At 49.0% G+C, this 22716-nt stretch overlaps 1 protein-coding gene across 3 annotated transcripts in view; it reads right to left on the bottom strand.

Moving 5' to 3' along the window:
- Positions 1 to 22716, bottom strand: part of VPS39 (VPS39 subunit of HOPS complex) — a 334794-nt gene that overhangs the window by 187848 nt on the left and 124230 nt on the right. For all 3 annotated transcript variants that reach the window (XM_078659635.1, XM_078659637.1, XM_078659636.1), the window contains 2 exons: positions 22318 to 22438; positions 20909 to 21038 (listed from right to left, as the gene is read on the bottom strand). In XM_078659635.1, coding sequence (XP_078515761.1) covers positions 20909 to 21038; positions 22318 to 22438 — 251 coding nt within the window. The remainder of the gene's footprint in view (positions 1 to 20908; positions 21039 to 22317; positions 22439 to 22716) is intronic.

The following is a 22716-nucleotide window of genomic DNA, read 5'->3' as shown; positions in this document are numbered from 1 at the left end:
GCTAAAGGTTCAGCCAAGTGGGGCAACAATTGTACAGTTTTGTGAAAGAGCTCTGGAACTGGGGAGCTGGTTTGCAGGAACCGAGTGCACTTTCAGTTGAAATCATATCATTTACCCAGCCAAAAGTGGGGGTGAACATGTGAAAAAGGGGCACCCCAGATATTTAAGGCGCAAGGACTTCCATTGGTAGGGTTAGGCAGACAGTGCTGCGCAGGTGGTCACCCGTGACATCAGAAAGAAACCCTCCAAAATTAACTTGGGGAGTAGGCAAGTCATAAAGCCAGAAGACTTTGGCTGTTGCACAACTCAGATAAAACCATACGTCAAGGATTGAAGCCTTCACAGGCCCAAAGGCTGCCATCCATTCTATAATATCAAAAAAACTCAGCTGAAGTACCGCCCAAACATCATCAGCAAATTGATTGATTAAATAGGCAGAGGCGGAATCTGTGGCAAGAGGAAATGCGTGGGTTGCATAGGCGCCCCATAGCGGTGGCAAGGGATGAACTTATTCATGCACTCCGGACTGACTCAAATGGTGATACCTAATCACTGTAACCCTGGATGAGGGATCCCCATGTGTCTCCCCTTCCTCCATAATGTTTAGGTCTCACCACTGTCTCTCCGACACATGTTGTATTCAGAATATGGGGTTTAGGCTCCACCCATTTCTCGCCCATGTTTTTACTTGGTTCTTTTAACTGTGTTTTGAGAATGCTCTTTTTTCTTTTGCACTATTTTGTTACAGACTTTTTTGTTAGCTGGTGTCGCAGGCATGACATATCCCAACTTCCCCGACAGCAACATATTTGCCTGCATGATAGCTAAGCACTTCACAATTATTATTACTATCTACTGTTGCAGGCAGAACAGCTCTAGACTAAGCAAAGTATTTCCACAAGTATAAGACAATAGCTATAGACTTCACAGTATTACATCATCATAATTGTTTAGCTACAGTTGCTGGCAGATTAGCTTCGGACTGTATTGAGAACTATGATCAATTTATTTTCTATTTCTTATTTCACCCAGGTCACCGCTCACCGCTCTCCTTCAGGGCCATCGATGCTGCCTCAGAGCCCCACCAGCACTAAAGCTGTTTGGCATGGCATGCCTATGCAGACTCAATCCTCCATACCCCCAGCTCCGGCTTCGACATCCTGTGAGCCACAAAATGAAGCGCCATCCTCAAAACGCACCACAGGCCGCTGTTCCCCGCTCTCCTCTACGGCAGTCTCCGCTGCTTCAGAGCCCTGCACGACCAAAGTGACTTAAGTGCACAGATGACACCCTTCAGGCTCAACATGGCACAATAAAATAACTGATTCTGAGCACTTGAAATGAGAAACCGAATAGAAAAACGCCCTGGATAGACTTCACAACAAAGATGCCATCATTAATGCTGGATGTTCATTATCATAATCAAAAGACAAGAAAAGCCTACAAAGAAATCTCGCGTACATTGCAATACTTGAAACAAGAACTAAGGAAAGCGGTCAGAAAAACAAGATCAACAGAAAACAACAAAACAGCATGGGAAAAAGTACGTCTTCTGAAAAAAGAATACAAAAGAAATTATGGGAGGAAAAAAGAAACAGAAAAAACACATTTTGGACCAAGCTACTTTTCAGCGCCAGGCAAACCAACTCAAGCACCTTCTGGGAAACTATAAATAGGCCCAATAACGTTTCAACATCAAACATTCAGGAACAAGACTGGGTCGTTTTCTTACCAGTAGGTTTCTGGGGGAGCCAACTCCAGAACTACGTCGAACCAGCAACAATATAGCTCAAACCACAGAGACCATGAAACAGGAATGAAAACAACAATAAAACCAATCATCTACAAAGAAACAAACATCCTTCTCTGAGGATACGAAACAAATGCTCTGAAAAGTTCAGCAGAAGTAGTAACATATTTAATATGTAAGGGCAAACGCGAAGGAGCATAGGGCCCCAACGGCATTCCTCAGGCCATCTTTAAATGTGGCCCTTCTTTCCGGAGCAACCACCTATCCACACTATACAAAGAAGTAGCGTTATTAAGTTGTATACCACCTAGCTTGCAATGCTCAATTATTACACAGATCTCTATAGGTGGAGAAAGATCAAACCCAGCAAATTATAGACTAATAGCTCTACTAGACGCCGAAGCAAAGTACTACGCCTCCTTGATTCTAGCAGAGCTGGTCAATTGGTCAGACAAGCTGCTGGTCGCTACCTATAAAAGGGTCTTTCAACTATCACAGTCACTTGCGCCAGCTCAGATATGCTTAGAATTTGGGCTAATAAACGAAACAGTAGGGAGAATGTACTCCACAATAAAATGCTTGTACAAAAGAAAACTAAACTCTGTACACACTAAATTCAATAATGCGCTATAGGCTGACATTGAAAAAGATTTTAAAAAAATCTATATACAGTCAATACCTTTAAGAAGCCCTAACAGCAACCAACACAGCACAGCTATGGAACAAGAATTTATCATTCCGAGCCTTCAAACAGATAAACAAAGCTGAAGAATTGCACTCCCTGCTGTTAGATAAAAACAGCTTTAGCCTTAGATCACATTGTGATTAAGAACTACAAAATCTTAAAATCAGCTCCGTACTTGAGCCTAACATTCCCAGCACATCTAAACAAGCATTAGAAATGCAATCGGGCTCGGATTTATTTGAGTTTGAGCTAATGGCATTATAAATGCCAATGTATTGTTGCTATGTGTTGTGGAGTGTGTTCATGTGGTGTGTACTGCCAGTGATCTCACCACTCTACTCACTACTCTACTCACTACTCACTACTCTGCACTCACTACTCACTACTCTGCACTCACTACTCACTACACTACTCACTACTCCAATCACTACTCTACTCACTACTCTACTCACTACTCTACTCACTACTCTACTCACTACTCTACTCACTACTCTACTCTACTCACTACTCTACTCACTACTCTACTCACTACGGCTGTGCACACATGCACTGTGGATTAGTATGTCAAGGAAAATGCCTAAGTATTATTTCTCGTTAAAATACTTTTATTAAAATGTTCACTTCAAACAATGTAATATTCTTTCCAGTCTTTAAAAACAATAACATTGCATTAGTTTATTTGACAATGTTATGGCCCATTGCAGTGAAATGTAACGACTGTGATGCATGTTAGAGGACATTTTGATGTAGACTGAAAGTCAAATTTAGGCATAAAACCAACTTGAAATATTCTAATAAACTAGAGAACTTCGCTTTGGTCTTATTCTTGCCAAAATAAACGGTGTTTATGCACACTGCTCTATTCATAGGGGTTAGACTTGTGTGGCTTAAAATATTCTCAGCTGCGGCGCTGCATGTTATGTTCTTGAGTGTGCGAATGATGTATTTACTTTTTAATTCCACTCAAACACTGCGGTTAATATATATTTTTTTCGATTCAAAGTGAGATTCAGTTTAAAAAGTCTGGCTCTAGGTTGCTCTTCTCTTTTATAATTTCTCAATTTTTACACTTCATGTGGTGGCGGAAGGTTAAAAAATGTACAATGCATTTTTCGTTCTTTAAAACGCACCTGGGACTCTCTCGCTGTGTGCTCTTGGACAGACCAGGATGCGGCCATCACATCGCTGGTGTGTTCGAGGCTCCCTTCTCGCTTGCAGTATCTGTGTTTGACCCCATATGAGATCACAGCTGCAGGGAGTTTGATGGGAGAGGCCTCGGTTCAGGGACATCACAGGATTTTGGGGGCTCTGGGCCAAACGCATCTTGGGGGCCGCTTTTTGGAACAGCTTTGAATTTATGATCCAATTTCATCTCTTTCATGCCCTCTTTGGCCAGGCCACTGACAGTGCACAGTCCCACGTCCAGATTATAAATGTGTTTACATCGAATATTCTTGGATAATGTGACCCAGCAGCGGCCCACTAATATTACTGCAAATAATCTGAGCGAGCCCCTCCCATTTCTCACACATCATGTCCTATTTTGATATAAATAAAACTTTTTTACGGAGGTTGCATTAAACATAAACACATGACTCTGCAGAATATCTGTAATAAGCTCACACATCACCCACATTAAAATAAATTAAAGGAAAAAAGTATTTTAAACAATTTTAGGGGAGAGGGTGTAGCCTTGTGGCCAGAGCGGCGGACCTCGAAGCTGGGGGACTGGTTGGAGTCTCGGCAGAGACGCTCTACGTCCTGTGATTCTGGGCAGATCAGGTCATCTCCCCGCACCTCTCAAAAATGAATGTGTCTGTAACGAAAACGGTGCTATGTAAAGCGCTCTGATACCCGATGCCTCGGGGCTAGTGCGCGCTATATAAAGCTCTAAAAAAACCTTACCAAAAGAAATGTTTCAGAAGGGAATTCACACTGATCGGCTGTGCCTGTCAGAAGCAACTACGACGCTGGGCGCTAACTCGCGCTGGGAAAATCAGATTTACGTCAAACCAGGGCAGGGGGGACCCGGGACCCAGGAGGGCGGAGAGGGGTGTGTGTGCTAATCTGCGCCTGTCTACAGCCTGTCTACCTTTAGTCATGTAAGGAAGAGTGTCATAATCTTGTCTCGGCAACTGGCACATTAATGACCCGCTGGCATCGCCTGCATGTGGCCGGCGCTTCCCTCGCACGCCTTTGATCTGGTGAATAAAGAGGCTAAGAGGGCGTTGGACAGGTGGGTGACTGACAACCGTTTATCTGTACGTCTGTCTGTCTGTCACCGGCCCTCATCCCTCTGGATACGCGGACCCCTTCCTGTGTTGTTATCTTATCTCATACCCTACACTCCTGTCAGCTGCTTAAATGACGCTCTCGTGCACGTGTCACTGTCCGGACGAGGAGCGCCGGCCGGATAAATAGGCCGCTCGCCTTCCCTCGTGAGCACCACAGGCCCGAAGCGCGCGGAGCAGAGCACGGGCCGGATACGTAGGAGTAACCGTGCTTTATGCGCACGGGACGAGGGGCACTGAGGGGGGTGAAAGGGTGCCCCACGGCCGATGCTCGTGGCGGGTGCCACCAAACGCGAGGAAGCCCCCCGTGGCACCCTGAAGCCTTTACGTGTGCACTAATGTGCGTGCACACCTCCATTTGCACACCTGTAGCAGCGTTCTCTGCACAACGATGAAGGTGCGCCTAGCTCAGGGTGTTTCGCTCCATTCACAGTAACAGCTTTATAAAAAGTGCGCAGCCAAAGGATGAAAAACGTGAGGGGGCTTATTTACAAGTCCCTTGCGCCGCCGGTGCCTCACTGTTAATATGGGTAAAATGACGGACCAGCGGCGCAAGAGCCTTGTAAATAAGGCCCGAGATGACCCACTGCGAAATCCTAAAATTGGGCCTGTGCGCAAGCTGACCATTGGGGATGGTGCGCCAGGGGGTGCGCGCGCCCGGCGGTGCACAGCGCAATGCGCGTTACACGGTCCTTGGAAGGTGATGCTGCGCCGAGGATGAAGGCGCTATGCTGGCTCGTGCGACCAGTGCCACCGCCGCGTATCTGTGCAGTTAGTGCACAGTCAGAAGAGGTGAGACACGGGGCCTCTGCTCCTGGTGAACTGTGACCTCTGTGCACACCCGGGGGCCTCCCTGGGCTGTCCAGCACCAGGTGCCTTGGGGCACAGGCCCAGCTGTGTCCCGGGGTGCACGCACAGCTCTGCACATGCGGCTTTAACCTACGACCACCTGCACCGTATGGGCGCACCCCCCTAAAGTGTGCCAGGGGAGTTCTGTGCATTTGAAGGGCGCGCATTTCCTCTCACCGGCTTTGAACAGGAACGCGTGCTCCTGTGCACAACAGATAGGTGCAACTGCACCTGTGAACTGCACCGAAACGCCCCAGGTTTCTGGGCGCCCCGGGGGTCACGGGAGGGCCGCTCCGGCGTGAAGTGTCGCGGACGCGCAGTGTGCAGGGGAACGAGGCCGGTACACACAGCACAGCAGCGCCAAACCACACATGCGTGACGTGTGCACACACGAGTCACTACCAATGGACTTTGCTTTATGAAGTTTCACTGAAACGCCAGGAGCTGGGATGAAACATTGCAGTCCTGCTCAGGGTCCGTGCCTGCATTCCGGCCGGAGAGGGGGGGCCCTCAGGCAGCGGGAGGGGGGCCAGCTTCCAGCAGCGACGGCGGTGATTGCGCGCTCCTCCCCGTGCGCCCGGTACTGTGAGGCGAGGCGGCGGCAGGCACCCTTCCCAGGCTCACTGCCGTGAAATGGATCCAAAACAAAAATATCCAGAAAAAAAGTGCTTCCGGGACCTAACAAGGAAGCTGCGCGCTGAGCGCTGCAGAATTGTGAACGCGCCCGGCCATCTGCATTCACTAACGGAGGCACCCTGACAGCTCCTAATTACAATTTATGTACTTCTTTGCGCGAGCACGCACGAAATATGCCTCAAAATGGCGGAACAAAACTACATTTACCCTATCACTTCAAGCCTATTAAAACGAAAACACAAGGAAGACGAATCACTGACCAGATGACAGAAAACGCTAAGGAATGTCTGGAATTTCTCTCTCCAAGGCCCGAGGAGATACTTCTTCTTTTTTTTCTCCTTTAACATTAGTTCTCGAAACTCGAGCCCTAAAAACAACTAATGGCAATCCACTTTGGTCAGTTACTGTTAACTGGTGGCCAACTGACTTGGAAGCACAAAGGACCTATAGCATGCAGACTTGTGGCAGTAAAAAGGATTTTATTCACCTTCTATATGTATGCCCCTACCTACACATAGCATGTGTTACTTTACTAAGGAAAGTTTTTATCGCAAGAGGAACAAGGACATGCAGAGCTGAAATTATACAAGGCCTAGACCGGTCAGACCCAGAAATGAACAGCAAACTGGTAAAATACTTCAAACACCACGATCTTGCTCTGAGAATTCTAGCTCAGCAGGAACACTGACTTTGACAAAGACTAGAAAACCTCAACTTTACAAGGCAGAAAAGATGACACACAAAAAAAAATAAGAAACTGACACAGGACTATTTTCACGCAAAAAAAGAAAGCACACATCAGAAGAATAACTAGATTTTGCAAAAAAGGACGAGCGTTTTAGGCTCATTTAGCACAAGAAACCTAATCATCATGCAGTTTTATAAGTGTCAATAATAAGATGGCCGCCTGCGCTAAGTACTTTTGTTAGCACTAAGCACTTTAAGCTTTTGTGAAGCACACTTTTGCAAATGGATTTTGAGACTAGACGCAGTACTAATTGTTTCAACCTTACCTGGCTCATTTGTACACAGTACCGATTAGAAAACAAAAAGTGCATCATGCTCTTATGCAGGAATTCGAGGACACGGTTAACTATTCCCTAAATAACACCTCAGTATTACCAGATACAGTAGAATCGTCATTAAGTATCACTTTTAATTATCTGTGGCGTCATGCTTATTTATTTTACTTATGTGTGTAAATTGTTATGGTTTTAATTAACAAAATAATAAATAAACATAACTTACCTTACCTGGTGATGACCTGTGCGAACCACGATATACCCATAGTATTCGTTAGCCAGATTATTATCTGTGTGCTTGGTGGGTGTATTTGTGAGGGGGATGACTAATGCATATGCAAACAAATCACAGCGTCTGTGAACTGGACTGCAACTGCAAAACCTTCACATATTTGCACAAGTCAATCACCACCTGAGGTTGGGCTAAAATCCATGCATCCAACTAGAAACAAGCATTTACAATACAATGGTTTCGCCTTTGTTAACGTTTGAGCTTTTGGTATTGCTTTTGACAAATGGTCTTTTCTAACTTCTTTGAATTATGTGTAAAACATTGATGTGTTTTACTTTACACAGAAATATGGAGTGCCTCTCTGGAAAACACCCTCTCTGCACACGCCCTCTTTACACATGCCTTATCTTCACTTGCCCGCTCTACACACGGCCCTGTGCAGAGAGATCATATGGAGAGAGGCATGTGCAGAGAGGCCGTGTGTTGAGAGGCTGTGTGCAGTGATAGCGCATGTTGAGAAGGCATATGCAAAGAAGAGTGGGGAGGATACAGAGGTAGGTAGGAAGGCGAAAATGCAAGGAGGAGTGGGAGGTCAGAAAATAGTGGGAGAGCAAGAGAGGACAGAAGGGAAAGGGAGGGTGTTAGACCTGTCTTCCTTTGGGTGGTCCAATTAATTATTTATTTTGTCCCCTTTTTGCCCCTCAAACCTTTCTTTATCTTTTCATGTTCACTGACTTTTTGAGGTGTTAACAGGGGTTAGGTGCTCTTTGTCCTCATAGTCTTTAGAGGCCTAGGCGCCTTTCTGACTGGATTTACATGACACACAAAATGGTGGCTATTAACTGCCACAACTGGGACTGGGCCCATAGGGCACAATAGGAACCTTCTAGAACCTTCCGGTCTCTTCTGGACCTTATGAGGTCAGCCTATACAAAGGCTGGTGAGAGGCCGGCCATTTTGTAATGACCATAGAACCTGAGGAGTGAGGCTGTGGCCCGGGGAGGGTGGCGCACAAGTAGTGGTTACTTTCCTTTAAGGCTGACAACCTTCTCTTGGGGACGCCCCCCCTTGAGCCCCTTTGACTGAGCCGTGGTATGGTACATGACCCCCTGAGGGAAGTGGCCCTTTAAGTTCCTGCTGGCCCCCCCTCGGGTCCCTCCTGATCATTCCCACCCCCCTTTTCAAGGCTTCTAAAAGACTGACTTACCAGCCTCGTGGGAAGAGAAGCGCGAATCCACGAAGGGCACTGGGGAGGCATAATAGTGAAGGAGGCACTGGGACCCTGCGTGGGTCTGAGGAGGTGCATCACCCTCCAGAGTGGTGTGGAGAATAGCGCCGACTGAAGCGGGAGACACCGCTCCCTCGCGCATGCCCAGAGGCGCGGTGATCGTGAGGAGTGTGGAGGCGGTGCCGAGTGGAGACACTGCTCCTTCGCGCCTGGTTCTCAGCGCGGCCGCCTAAGAAGTGAGGTAGGCGGCGCTGGAGTATACGCAAGAGACGGCGCCCGGCGGAGACATTGCTCCTTTGCACATGTGCGGTAACGCGGCTGCCCAAGAAGTGTGGTAGGCGGCGCCGGAGGCAGCGGTTGAGGCGGCGCCCAGCGGGGACACTGCCCCATCGCGCCTGTGTGTAAGCGTGACCACTCGTGAGGAGAGAGTGGAGGCGAATGGTGTCACCGAGTCTCCGGTGACAGCAGGAAATCCTCCCGTGTTGCGAGGTTGCTGGGCAAGTGACCCAGCCCATGTGGGAGGCACCAATCCCGAAAGAAGCTCCGGCTGCAGTGGCAATGACATCCAGCCCAAGTAAGGTGGAAAAGGGGGCTGACATTTGACTGGGGAACACCCGTGTGCCACAGAGGAGGGGTGGTTCTTTTTAGCCTGCCAATACTTGGGTAATTGAGTGGCACGAGGAGAGGAGACTGTGACTGAGGGCTAAGTGAACCAACAAAGAGAGGAAACAGTGAGACTAAAGGGGGCAACTGCCCAGTAAAGTTTACTTGAACCCCTGTGAGGCTGACAAGAGTGGGGATTGTATTATAGTCCTGCATTCTCTTTCAGAGGCGGGAGAGAAGCTCTGGGCCTGCTTGTTTAAGTGCATTAGGCTGCGATACATTAGTTGTGTAAAGCATTGTTCCTGACCTAGGAAATCCTGGAATATTCACCTGCTCGAGGGGAGAGAGTCACCCTTTGGGTGCCAAGGTGCCAACCTAAGTGTATGATACCTAAATGTTCACAGAGTGTAAAGTAAAGAGGGTAACCAATCAACTGCAGAAAATGTTTAATGTAAAGTCAAAAGTACAGTAATAAGTTAGATAAGGAGAGAAAAAGTTTACAAGATTAAGAAGTGTATTCCCTAATTTGCATTGTAAATGTGATACTGAAACAGCAAATGAGCCCAAGATATAAGTAACTGACAACAAGAGAAAATATAAGGCTTTTTCTACTTTTATAAAAATTAAGGTGTAGTGTCATTTTTGGGATGGATGTGCACTGAGTTACTGAATGGGTGGAACGCAAACTTCACACAAATGCCCTGAGATGAGCCTTACTGCTTAGTGTCAAGCTACCCTAGGTGACTTGGTGACCCCAGGTCCAACATGATTGGTGTCTAGCGGTGGGATCGAGACTGTGTTTGCGTCCACTCTTTTAGTAACTAAGTGTAATCCATAGACCTACACCTGGAGTTTTCTCCTGGTGGACTCCCCAATTATATCTTTTTGTTTTTCCAAATTTACTCCTGGTGGTGGGTGGAGGAACTTCCAGTTTTCCTTTAAAACCAATTCCTTCCAAGAGGCTGTCCCGGACTCTCATTGGCAAGATGGAATTTGCTTTGGAAGAGTTAGAGACCTATACTATGGCTCAGCTCCGAGAGTTTTGTCAAAACATGGGAGTGTTCTTCAAGCGTGGTGCTAAGAAGGGGGAGCTTCAAACCAGCTTGAGGGCATGGGTGGCAGCTCACCCAGATGGGAAGAAGGAGGAGGAGGAGACAGACAGGGATACGGTCATCGGCGTAGATGGGTTATACCAATCTGAGGGGGGAAACTTGTTAACAGGTCCCAGAACACTCTCAAGAGAGGGCAGCAGTGTCTCCGCGAGAAGCTTGACTGAAGCCGAACTAGCAGATAGGAGGGAGGAGAGACAGTTAAGATCGGAGTTAGCGAAATTGGAGAAGGCAAGAGAGGAGAGTAGGTTGGCTCACGAGTTGAGCCTCAGAGAATTAGACTTTAAGGCCCTGCAAGTAGGGACTTCCAATTCTCAGAATGGTGGCAGCGAACCAAGGGAGTTGAGCAGGGAACCCAGACCCTATTTACCGAAGGACGTAGTTGCCAGCTACAGCCCAGGGGATGACATTGCCAAGTGGCTGGCTGCCTATGAGGTCTCCCTAAGAGCCCATGGGATCCAGGAGAAACACTGGGGGGTGGGTTATACAAGTACATGCCACCTACTGGACGGGACACCTTGTTAGCCCTGAAACATGAGGAGCAGACCCACTACCCCACCATGAAGGTAGCATAAATTAAAAAGTTTGGGCTAACCCCGGAGAAGTATCGCCAAAAGTTCAGGGGGAGCCACAAATTAAGCACCCAAAACTGGGTGGATTTCCTGGACTATGCTAGGAAGGCACTAGAGGGATGGATACAAGGCAGCGAGGTGAAGAACTATGAGGGGTTATATGACCTTTTCCTCAAAGAGCACCTACTCGAGAAATGTTTTCCTGAGCTGCGTCAACACCTGGTGGACAGCAAGCTGACCAACCCCCGGAAGCTTGCAGAGGAGCCGGACATCTGGGCAAGTACCCGGGTGTCGTCGAAGGGGACTGGAGGGGATTCCCAAAGGGCCGGACAGGGCGCCCCCCAGAAGAAGGAGGGGGGGGGAGATAAAAAGCGGGAGTTCTCAAAAGGTCCCCAAAATAGTTTCCAGGGAAAGGGAACAGGATTCCCCCCTAAGGTTAACCCACCCCGGAACCCTCATCCTGGCCAAAGCCAGCAGCCAAGGGTTGTCCACTGCTTTGAGTGTGGTGGTGTTGGACATTATAAGGGAGATGCCAAGTGCCCAGAGACCACCCCCTCCCACTGGAGGAAAAGCCCCAGGAGTAGCTAGTGTAGTGCTCGGGGAGGAGTTGCCCTTAGATAAGGGGGTTGAGTGGGCGGGTGTCACCTTAGTGTCCCTGGGAGATCGGGAGATGGTTCCTAAGATCCAGGTGCCCTCAAATACTGTAAAGTATGGGCAATGGGTCACCATCAATGGCCAGAGAGGGGAGGCTCTGAGAGACACAGGAGCCAGTATGACTATGGTAAGGAGTAAACTGGTGTCTCCAGAGCAGGTGATTCCACATGTACTCCACATGTACTCCACATGTACTCCACCCCGCCGCGATGGCTGACGGCAGATTGGGCCACTACCCTGTGGCTGAGGTTCCATTTGAGTGAGAAGGGGTTGCAGGTTCACTTCGAGTTGCCGTAAGCCCTGCCGTGCCAGTGGATTGTCTGTTGGGGAATGACATGGAGCACAATGCGTGGAAGGAGGTGGAATACCGGACTCATTCAAAGATGCTGGGTACACCTGACTGGGCCTGCGCAAGCACAAGGTCTGCGACTAACCAGAGAGGGAGTTCACCTGGGCTGGAGCCTGGAACAATGGCCCAGCCCGCTGCCAAAAAGGGAAAGATCCGGAGACAGGAGAAGCCTGCTTCGGCTTCCCTGCCCCATGAGACAGATCGGCCACCTGCGGTGGTGGACCAGGAGTCCATAGAGGGGGAAGTAGTCTCCCTGGAGGACTTGCCTATCCCTGCTGAGTGGCATGTGGAAGGAGGGCCTACCAGGGAGGAGTTTTGTACGGGCCAGAAGGAGTGCCCTACCCTTGAGGGACTGAGGCAACAGGCCGAAGCCCAGGCAGCAGGGAACGTTGCAGGGAACTACCATATTTACTGGGAGGAAGGACTCCTCTACAGTGAACCAAAGGTACCTTTGCCCGGTTCATCACGGGCCCTGGTAGTCCCTCAACGGTACCGAGCCTTTCTTTTAGAATTGGCTCATGAAATTCCCTTGGCAGGACACTTAGGACAGGACAAGACCTTTGCCCGGCTTGTCCCCCACTTTTACTGGCCTCGGATGAGAGTGGCGTCTGACACATACTGCCGGACATGTGTATCCTGCCAAGCTAGTGGGAAAACAGGGGTGAAGCTGAAAGCTCCCCTGGAACCACTTCCCGTCGTTAGCACCCCCTTTGAAAGGGTGGGCATCGACATTGTGGGGCCATTGGATCCACCAACTACGGCTGGTCACAGGTTTATCCTGGTACTGGTGGATCATGCCACACGGTACCCAGAGGCAATTCCTCTGAGGACTGTCACTGCACCTGTGGTGGCTAGGGCCCTAATGGGGATCTTTACCCGAGTCGGTTTCCCCAAGGAAGTTGTGTCAGACAGGGGGACCAACTTCATGTCAGCATACATGCGGGCAATGTGGAAGGAGTGTGGGGTGACCTATCGGTTCACCACTCCTTATCATCCACAGGCCAATGGCCTCGTGGAAAGGTTCAACAAGACCTTGAAAGGCATGATAAGAAGTCTGCCTGAGAGCCTGCGGAGGAAATGGGACGTCCTCCTACCCTGTTTGCTATTCTCCTACAGTGAAGTGCCGCAGAAGGGAGTGGGCTTCAGCCCCTTTGAGCTACTGTATGGGCACCCTGTACGTGGACCTCTCAGCCTGGTGAAGGATGGTTGGTAAAAATCTCCCAGGAAACCTCCTCAGGACGTGGTGAGCTACATGCTGGCTTTCCGGCGCCAAATGGCAAAGTTGTGGAAGCAAGCTTCTGACAACTTGGAAGCCAGCCAGGCAGTAATGAAAGAGTGGTACGACCACAACGCTCACCCGGTGGAATTGGAGCCTGGCCAGAAAGTGTGGGTGATGGAACCTGGAGAGTTGAGCGCTCTCCAGGATCGCTGGACAGGCCTCTTTGAGGTGTTAGAGAAGAAGGGTAAGGCCACCTACTTGGTGGATCTAAAGACCCCTCGACAGCCCCTCCGGGTGCTGCATGCTAACCGCCTCAAACCCCACCATGAGCGGCCCGAGGTCATCTTGATGATGGTGACTGACGGAGGAGAGGAAACGGAAAGCGAACCTCTCCCTGACTTGTTTTCGTCTCAAGAGAAGGATGGGTCGGTGGAGGGAGTGATTCTCACCCCATCCCTCACTCCTGAGCAGCGGGAGGACTGCCGCCAGGTTCTGGAGCAGTACTCCTCGCTGTTCTCCCTTGTCTCGGGAAGGACCCACCTGTGTACCCATGAGACAGCCCACCAGTGAAGTCAAAGACCTACCGGCTGTCAGACAAAGTGAAGGTCAGTATCCACGATGAGGTCATCAAGATGCTAGAGCTAGGAGTTATTGAACCTTCCAGTAGCCCCTGGTCCAGTCCGGTGGTGCTAGTACCAAAAGCTGCTCCACCGGGCACCACTCCAGAACTGAGGTTCTGTGTGGATTACCGGGGACTGAACTCAGTGACTAAGACGGATGCCCATCCGATCCCTAGGGCGGATGAATTAATTGACCGGCTGGGAGCGGCCCAATATCTGAGTACCTTTGACCTTACTTCTGGGTACTGGCAGATCTCCCTTACAGATGGAGCAAAAGAAAGGTCAGCTTTCTCCACGCCTGAGGGACACTTCCAGTTCTGCGTGATGCCCTTTGGGCTCAAGAACGCCCCTGCCACTTTTCAGCGGCTGGTGAACCAGGTCCTCTCTGGAATGGAGGCTTTCTCCGCTGCTTACCTGGATGACATTGCCGTCTTCAGCAGCAGTTGGGAGGACCATTTGCGTCACTTGCAAGCTGTTCTCCAGGCCCTGAAACAGGCTGGCTTGACAATCAAGGCCAGTAAATGTCAGATTGGGCAGGGGTCGGTTGTGTACCTAGGCCACTTGGTGGGTAGGGGAGCAGTGCAGCCCCTCCAGGCAAAGATTGAGGCCATCATGGCCTGGGAACCCCCCAAGACACAGACTGAGGTCCGAGCCTTCCTGGGCTTCACAGGTTACTACCGTCGCTTTGTGAAGGGGTATGGCACTATTGTAGCGCCCCTCACAGAGCTCACCTCTAAGAAACAACCTCGACGGGTAGTCTGGACTGAGGCTTGTCAGCAAGCCTTTGAGAAATTGAAGCAGGCAATGTGTGCAGCACCGGTCTTGAGGGCCCCAGACTTCTCCAAGGAGTTCATTGTCCAGACAGACGCATCAGAACATGGCATTGGGGCAGTGTTATCGCAACTCAATGAAGAGGGTCTGGATCAGCCTGTAGTCTTCTTGTCCAGGAGACTGCTTCCCCGGGAACGGAGGTGGAGTGCAATTGAGCGTGAGGCTTTTGCGGTGGTGTGGGCTCTGAAGAAGTTGCGGCCATACCTGTTTGGCTCGCACTTCCTGGTTCAGACTGACCACCGACCCCTTCGTTGGCTGATGCAAATGAAGGGGGAAAATCCCAAGTTGTTGAGATGGTCCATCTCCCTACAGGGAATGGACTTCCGGGTGGAACACCGGCCTGGAGTGGACCACGCCAATGCAGACGGTCTCTCTCTAGGTATTTCCGCCTTAGTGATGAGGACTCCCAAAGGGTTGGGTAGCTCTCCCCACCTTCAGCTGGGGGGGACGCGTGTTAGACCTGTCTTCCTTTGGGTAGTCCCTCCTAATTAATTATTTATTTTGTCCCCTTTTTGCCCCTCAAACCTTTCTTTATCTTTTCATGTTCACTGACTTTTTGAGGTGTTGACAGGGGTTAGGTGCTCTTTGCCCTATAGTCTTTAGAGGCCTAGGCGCCTTTCTGACTGGATATACATGACACACAAAATGGTGGCTATTAACTGCCACAACTGCCAACACTGGGACTGGGCCCATAGGGCACAATAGGAACCTTCTAGAACCTTCCGGTCTCTTCTGGACCTTACGAGGTCAGCCTATATAAAGGCTGGTGAGAGGCCGGCCATTTTGTAATGACCATAGAACCTGAGGAGTGAGGCTGTGGCCCGGGGAGGGTGGCGCACAAGTAGTGGTTAGTTTCCTTTAAGGCTGACAACCTTCTCTTGGGGACGCCCCCCCCCTGAGCCCCTTTGACTGAGCCCTGGTATGGTACATGACCCCTGAGGGAAGTGGCCCTTAAAGTTCCTGCTGGCCCCCCCTCGGGTCCCTCCTGATCATTCCCCCCCCCCTTTTCAAGGCTTCTAAAAGACTGACTTACCAGCCTCGTGGGAAGCGAAGCGCGAATCCACGAAGGGCACTGGGGAGGCATAATAGTGAAGGAGGCACTGGGACCCTGCGTGGGTCTGAGGAGGTGCATCACCCTCCAGAGTGGTGTGGAGCATAGCGCCGACTGAAGCGGGAGACACCGCTCCCTCGCGCATGCCCAGAGGCGCGGTGATCGTGAGGAGTGTGGAGGCGGTGCAGAGTGGAGACACTGCTCCTTCGCGCCTGGTTCTCAGCGCGGCCGCCTAAGAAGTGAGGTAGGCGGCGCTGGAGTATACGCAAGAGACGGCGCCCGGCGGAGACATTGCTCCTTTGCACATGTGCGGTAACGCGGCTGCCCAAGAAGTGTGGTAGGCGGCGCCGGAGGCAGCGGTTGAGGCGGCGCCCAGCGGGGACACTGCCCCATCGCGCCTGTGTGTAAGCGTGACCACTCGTGAGGAGAGAGTGGAGGCGAATGGTGTCACCGAGTCTCCGGTGACAGCAGGAAATCCTCCCGTGTTGCGGGGTTGCTGGGCAAGTGACCCAGCCCATGTGGGAGGCACCAATCCCGAAGGAAGCTCCGGCTGCAGTGGCAATGACATCCAGCCCAAGTAAGGTGGAAAAGGGGGCTGACATTTGACTGGGGAACACCCGTGTGCCACAGAGGAGGGGTGGTTCTTTTTAGCCTGCCAGTACTTGGGTAATTGAGTGGCACGAGGAGAGGAGACTGTGACTGAGGGCTAAGTGAACCAACAAAGAGAGGAAACAGTGAGACTAAAGGGGGCAACTGCCCAGTAAAGTTTACTTGAACCCCTGTGAGGCTGACAAGAGTGGGGATTGTATTATAGTCCTGCATTCACTTTCAGAGGCGGGAGGGGGGAGAGAAGCTCTGGGCCTGCTTGTTTAAGTGCATTAGGCTGTGATACATAAGTTGTGTTAAGCATTGTTCCTGACCTAGGAAATCCTGGAATATTCACCTGCTCGAGGGGAGAGAGTGTCACCCTTTGGGTGCCAAGGTGCCAACCTAAGTGTATGATACCTAAATGTTCGCAGAGTGTAAAGTAAAGAGGGTAACCAATCAACTGCAGAGAATGTCTAATGTAAAGTCAAAAGTACAGTAATAAGTTAGATAAGGAGGAGAGAAAAAGTTTACAAGATTAAGAAGTGTATTCCCTAATTTGCATTGTAAATGTGATACTGAAACAGCAAATGAGCCCAAGAAATAAGTAACTGACAACAAGAGAAAATATAAAGCTTTTTCTACTTTTATAAAAATTAAGGTGTAGTGTCATTTTTGGGATGGATGTGCACTGAGTTACTGAATGGGTGGAACGCAAACTTCACACAAATGCCCTGAGATGAGCCTTACTGCTTAGTGTCAAGCTACCCTAGGTGACTTGGTGACCCCAGGTCCAACAGAGGGCATGTAGGAGGGCGGGAGTAAGAAGGAAGAAGAAAGAGAGGTCAAAAGGAAGAGAGGGCAGGAGAGAGAGGGAAGGCAAGAAGGAAAAGAGGCAGAAGGGAGAGGGAGGGCAAGAAGGAGTGGGAGGACAGGAGGGAAGGTAGGAGTGTGTGAGAGGGCAGAAAGGAGAGGGCAGCAGGTAGGAGAGGGAGGGCAGGAAGGAGAAGGAGGGCTAGAGGAGGAGAGGACAGGAAAGAGAGAACAAGAGAGAGATGGAGGACAAGAAGGTGAAAGAGAGCAGAAGAGAGGTGGAAAGGGAGGGCAGGAGGGAGTAAGAAGGCAGAAAAGAGGGATGGCAGAAGAGAGAGAGAGCAAGAAGGAGGGCAGAGGGAATAGAGTGAGAGAAGGCAGAAGGGATAGGGAGGACAGGAAAGAAGGAGAGCAAGAAGGAGGGCAGGAGCGAGAGAGTGTGAAAAGAAAAGCTAAGGAGTGCAGGATAGAGAGTGAGGAGAAAATGGGGAGGTAGATGGAGAATGAAAGGCAGGAGTGTGAGAGATGTAGAGGGAGGGTAAAAGGAAGAGAGATTGAAACAGAAAGGAGAGAGAACAAGAGAGAGATGGAGGACAAGAAGGTGAAAGAGAGCAGAAGAGAGAGCTGGAAAGGGAGGGCAGGAGGGAGTAAGAAGGCAGAAGAGAGAGGGATGACAGAAGAGAGAGAGAGCAAGAAGGAGGGCAGAGGGAATAGAGTGAGAAGGCAGAAGGGATAGGGAGGACAGGAAAGAAGAAGAGAGCAGGAAGGAGGGCAAGAGCGAGAGAGTGTGCAAAAAGGAAAGATAAAGAGAGAAGGATGGAGAGTGAACAGGGTTCAATGGGGTAGATGGCTCTCAACGTCCATTCCCTACTTCACAAATCCTTTGTGGTGGCTTAGTGGACTATTGCTTCCACTGTAGGGAAGTTTGTTCAACTTTATGGTCACAGGTTCAAATCCCGGTGGGTCCACTCAGCCTTTCATCCTTCTGAGGTCGATAAACTGAGCACCATTGAGTTGGGCAACAATAAACATCTGTTATTCAGCACTAAAATACCCTTGGGTGAACGTGTGCTTCACAAATGGAAGTAATGTTTCCAGCTTTCACCCATCTACCGCACCGAACGGAAAATCATCTTTGTATACATAATGGATTAACAAAACCAATGCTGGTCAGGCTCACTCACAAAATTAGGTTAGGAGGCCTGACGCCTTCTCCAAAACAATGTTGCAAAAAGGCTTACCACTCAAATATTCCACTTATAAAACTATTTTAATGCATCTCCCACGCCCACGTACCAACAACACGATGGAAGGGTTAATATTAATGGAAACACTGCCTAATTGTTCAATTATATATCTGATCAGTTCGGTCACAATTTAACGTATCCAGTTTGAAGCCAAACGCTTTAACTAGTTCATCAATACTTTCGAGGCAGGAGAATGATCACGACGGATCCATTCTGTAGTGCCGCTTCTGCCAGCAGCATCGGGCGTTCAGCTTTCATTTCCTGTTCCTCGACTCCGGGCTTAAAACACTCCACAAATCCAGACTATGTCGGGCAGCTATAGGACAGGCCATCGCCACACATAAATGCAATTTTATACATATAGACCCCGCACCCACCCCATGCGAAAAGAACACGCCGGGGCATCAAGCACTGAGAAATATTTAATTGTGAAGTAAAAGGGAACAGCTGATCATGTATGTGTGGCTCCAACCAAAATCTATATTCCGTCTTTTTCTGCAATTAGACGGTCATCACCGGACTAAGCTACATTAAAATGGGTTTCTTCTCATTCAAATGTTGCCACAAGCAGATAAATTCCTCCTCTGTACAGAGAGCCACAGTGGCTAATCTAGGACGTTGCTAGGTAACAGCCTCACTGCTGCCTCCACAAGTGCCATACCGAGTCAATTTATATTGTTTTGAAATGCATCGCATGCCTATGGAAGCAAAAAGCGAGCTTGCGCTGCTTCGCTAGCTGCCCGCTGAGAGCAGTAATGCCGCAAAAAATCACCACATACATATCTGGCCAACCGTTGAGGGCACCGTACGGAGGTAACGTGCACTTTGCAGAAGGTCGGACAGTGATGTACATCAGGGGTCGCTGTGCTCGGCGCTGAGCAGACATAAATCACAACATAGTACGACGCCAGCATACCCCGTGAGCTTTCACTGTGGGATAACATCTTAGCTGGGGACCAACGGTGTAGACTGTCCATCGGTTATCTGGTTTCGGATTGAGATACCAGACATTTTATAAAAAAGCTTAAAAAGGTTTTTTTTTACTTCGAATACCCTTTGGAGAACGCCATTCTCTGGTTTCTTTCACGTACTTTAATAAGGCAGACAAATCCTCGACATGAAGATTTTTTTTTGTGTGCAAGATGTATTTTCCTCAGATATGTGAACACGTTTTAGCTATGTTCTTTCTAAATGGACCTCATAAAAACCAAAAGAAATAATCGAAGGCATGATTGGTTAGTCCAAATACAGACCATAGCGTTGAGGGTTCCCACTAACACTTTGGCGAGTGGTGAAATGTGCCCAAAAAATGCCTGTGCGGAGGAAATCTCTTTTTCCGGAAATATCCTAATTGTGAACAAGCCACATGTAGAAGTCAATAGCTAAACATTGGTTGTTACGGATGTTGATGGTTGTGTTGGGGGCACAAGGCCATAAAAGATCGAAATGACTGCCCCCATACCCCCCCATCTTCCAAACTGTAGGCGTGATTACTGTTCATGTTAAATATCAATTGTTTTAGCGTCAGTATAAGCAGACTGGCCCAGCACCACCGAGGTGGAGAGGGGCAAGGCCCCTGTGTTCAGTGGCCCCGGAGCGGTGGTGTGGCCGCTGTGGCGGGACCTGGAAGCCTCCACGCCGCTTGGCCTCAGACAGCAGAGCCAGCGTCTCACCCAGGAGTAACAGCTGCATTGCAGACATAGCTCAGTGCCTCTCATTAGGATGGGGAATCCCTCAGGTCACATCCAAGCCCACCTCCTCCAGGGAGGGGGCGAGCCCGCGATGCCTGGCGCTTCATTGGAAACTAATGAGAAACAGGGACTTCTCCACAGAGGGAATGTGCAAGGCACGAGCCTCTGCACAGGGAAGAAAGCTGGGATAACAGCAAAATGGTGGAAAGCAGGATCGAAAGTGCGAGGAAAGCAGCGGAGACGGGTTATGCGAGGCTTCGCGATGGCCTTTTATAAGCAGCAACACAGGCAGAGTGAAGGATGGAAGTGCGGAGCTGTTCTGACCCATTGTACAGATGTATCTAGTCTGTTATCTGCGCCAAGGGACAACAGTTTGCAGGGAGGTGTACACACAGTCCGTGACAACATGGAAATCACGCAGCCCACCCCTGCAAGGCACAAGTTGGTAATGAAACCAACATGCCGATACGAAGAAGAAAAAAAAGCACCACCCACCGCCGCATGACGTAGGAAAAGGGGTGGGATGAGTAAAAATCGCAGGAACGCCCACGAATCTGCTCCGTCAATGACGGACATATGTCTGTTCCAATGGCTAGCCTCCATTTATGGAGCTAGCCAATGGAACAGAGGGGCGGTACTACACACACTACTCTAGAACTAAAGCTTTCGCCTTGCGCAGAAAGTCTGCTGCGCAGCCTTTCGGCGAGGCGAAACCTAAAAAGCTACTAACAGCAAAACTGTGCACTGCTTTGCTATGGTTTCATATTTCCACTATGTAAATATACTGCACAAAAGTGGCCACGTCGATTTTTCTCTCTTTTTGAAAATGCGTCGAACACTTTAACAAAACTAAATAACAAAACAGTCTCACCTGTTCCAAGCATGGCGAACACTTGCATAGAATCATCAAAACGCTTTTGGCAGAAAAGGTTAAAGGCATAAAGATTCTGAATGTGGTTAATCTGATGATGCTTTTCGCTGTCAGAGTCATCTTTCATTCTCTACAAACAGAAAAAGACATAGGTACCTCAGAACAAGCATTCTCCGACTGTCATTGGGAAGAATTGCAGTTTTTAAAAATCAGAAATTAATTATTGATTCTTTGAGAATACAACTGTTTTACACTCACACTCCACTAGATAGGCGGAAGGATAGTGAGATAGTGGACCATGTTTCCCATTACTTTCACCAAAGGCTTAGGTCATTGTATTTGCCTGCTCCAGTCAAGCCCTGGCTGGAAAGCTAACCACCCACAAGAATGGAGATGTGGCCTCCCACGGGCTGGTAAAGTCACAGAGGAGGATACTTCATCTTAAAATGCTTGACACAAGTCATTAGTATCCATAAGTAGTGAGGGGGCTCAAGCCAGGCAGATGAGAGTACTGTATGTTCAGCAAGTAGGCTGACCATACAGTACTCTCACCTTCCTGCCTTTTAGGCCCTCCGCCAAGCTGGCTGTATGGCTTGAATAGTTCACTGTAGTTAGACCTGTGAGCTAGGTATGCTGTGCTGCTTCTGCCATAGGTTAGTCTGGCACGACTAGTTCTGCGGCAGCACATCACAGGGGCCAGCAACCAACCTCTCCTGTAAGCCAGCTGAGTTTGGGCAGGAATGGCTTTGTTTGGCTTAGTCTATTACAAACCACCGTTAGGCACTGCCATGCTCCAGGTCCAGGGCATACTCTGGCAGTAGCTGTCTGCTAGACCCTTTCGACTGTGTATTGTTTGACTGTAGAATTTGTGAACGCTGGGTTCCTTGATGTACTTAATTAGGGCGACAGGAAAATGTGGGAATGTTTTAATCCGCCAAACTTCATGATAGGATTGGCAAGGACACACATTACTATTATTAATATATTCTCAAAGTTTCTTTGCAGTCGGAGAACAAAAGAAAAGGGGGGGGTCCACGTCCACACAAAACGTGACAAAAGTTCCAACTCTCACCAAACAGGAGACTAGAAATTCTGAAGACAGCCTGATGCAAAGGAAAGTTTACAAATGAACAAATATGGAGGTTTACTAGTGTCCAATTAGTTTCTATATGTGGGGACACAATTTTTATATAGAACCAGTGCACAGACGGACGGAAATAATGCTCACTGACATCTATAAAACATATTAGATATCAGTAGACATTCCCAGGTAGTGAGCACATTCCCAGGTAATGAGCACAAACTAGTCTCTTACCAGTATTTGTTAAATTATTGCATGAAACAGTTTATACTAACACACATAAGCCAGTATCACATTCTTGGTATGTGCTATGCTTTGGGATACGTACCGCAAGCTGGAGAGCAAGTTCAAACTGCTTGTCCTGAAGAAGCTGCTGAATCTGTGTTGCTATAGAAACAGGAACTAGCCGCCACACAAAATGGTTGCTGGCCACGTACACAATGTTCGTGCTGAAAATCAGAAAATATGGGTTACAATTAATTGTTCTGTTCAACAATGCCCAGCATGACATTTCAGGCATTACAGAAGCCTTTGTGCTCCTAGATAGAAACCAACTACAATAACTACGGATAAAGCTTACAAGCATGTCTCAAGTTAATTCAACTCTTCTATTAAAACAAAAAAAAACGCGAGGTCCAAACCATGGGTAAAGCACAAGATTAAGGGCTTAATTTCAAGTTACTCTGGAATACTGCATCAATATACTTGCTCCAAAAAGAACTCAAAC

Source organism: Lissotriton helveticus, chromosome 9 (genome assembly GCF_964261635.1).
Source record: "Lissotriton helveticus chromosome 9, aLisHel1.1, whole genome shotgun sequence".
Classification (NCBI taxonomy): domain Eukaryota; kingdom Metazoa; phylum Chordata; class Amphibia; order Caudata; family Salamandridae; genus Lissotriton; species Lissotriton helveticus.
This window is presented reverse-complemented; position numbering and strand designations above follow the sequence as displayed.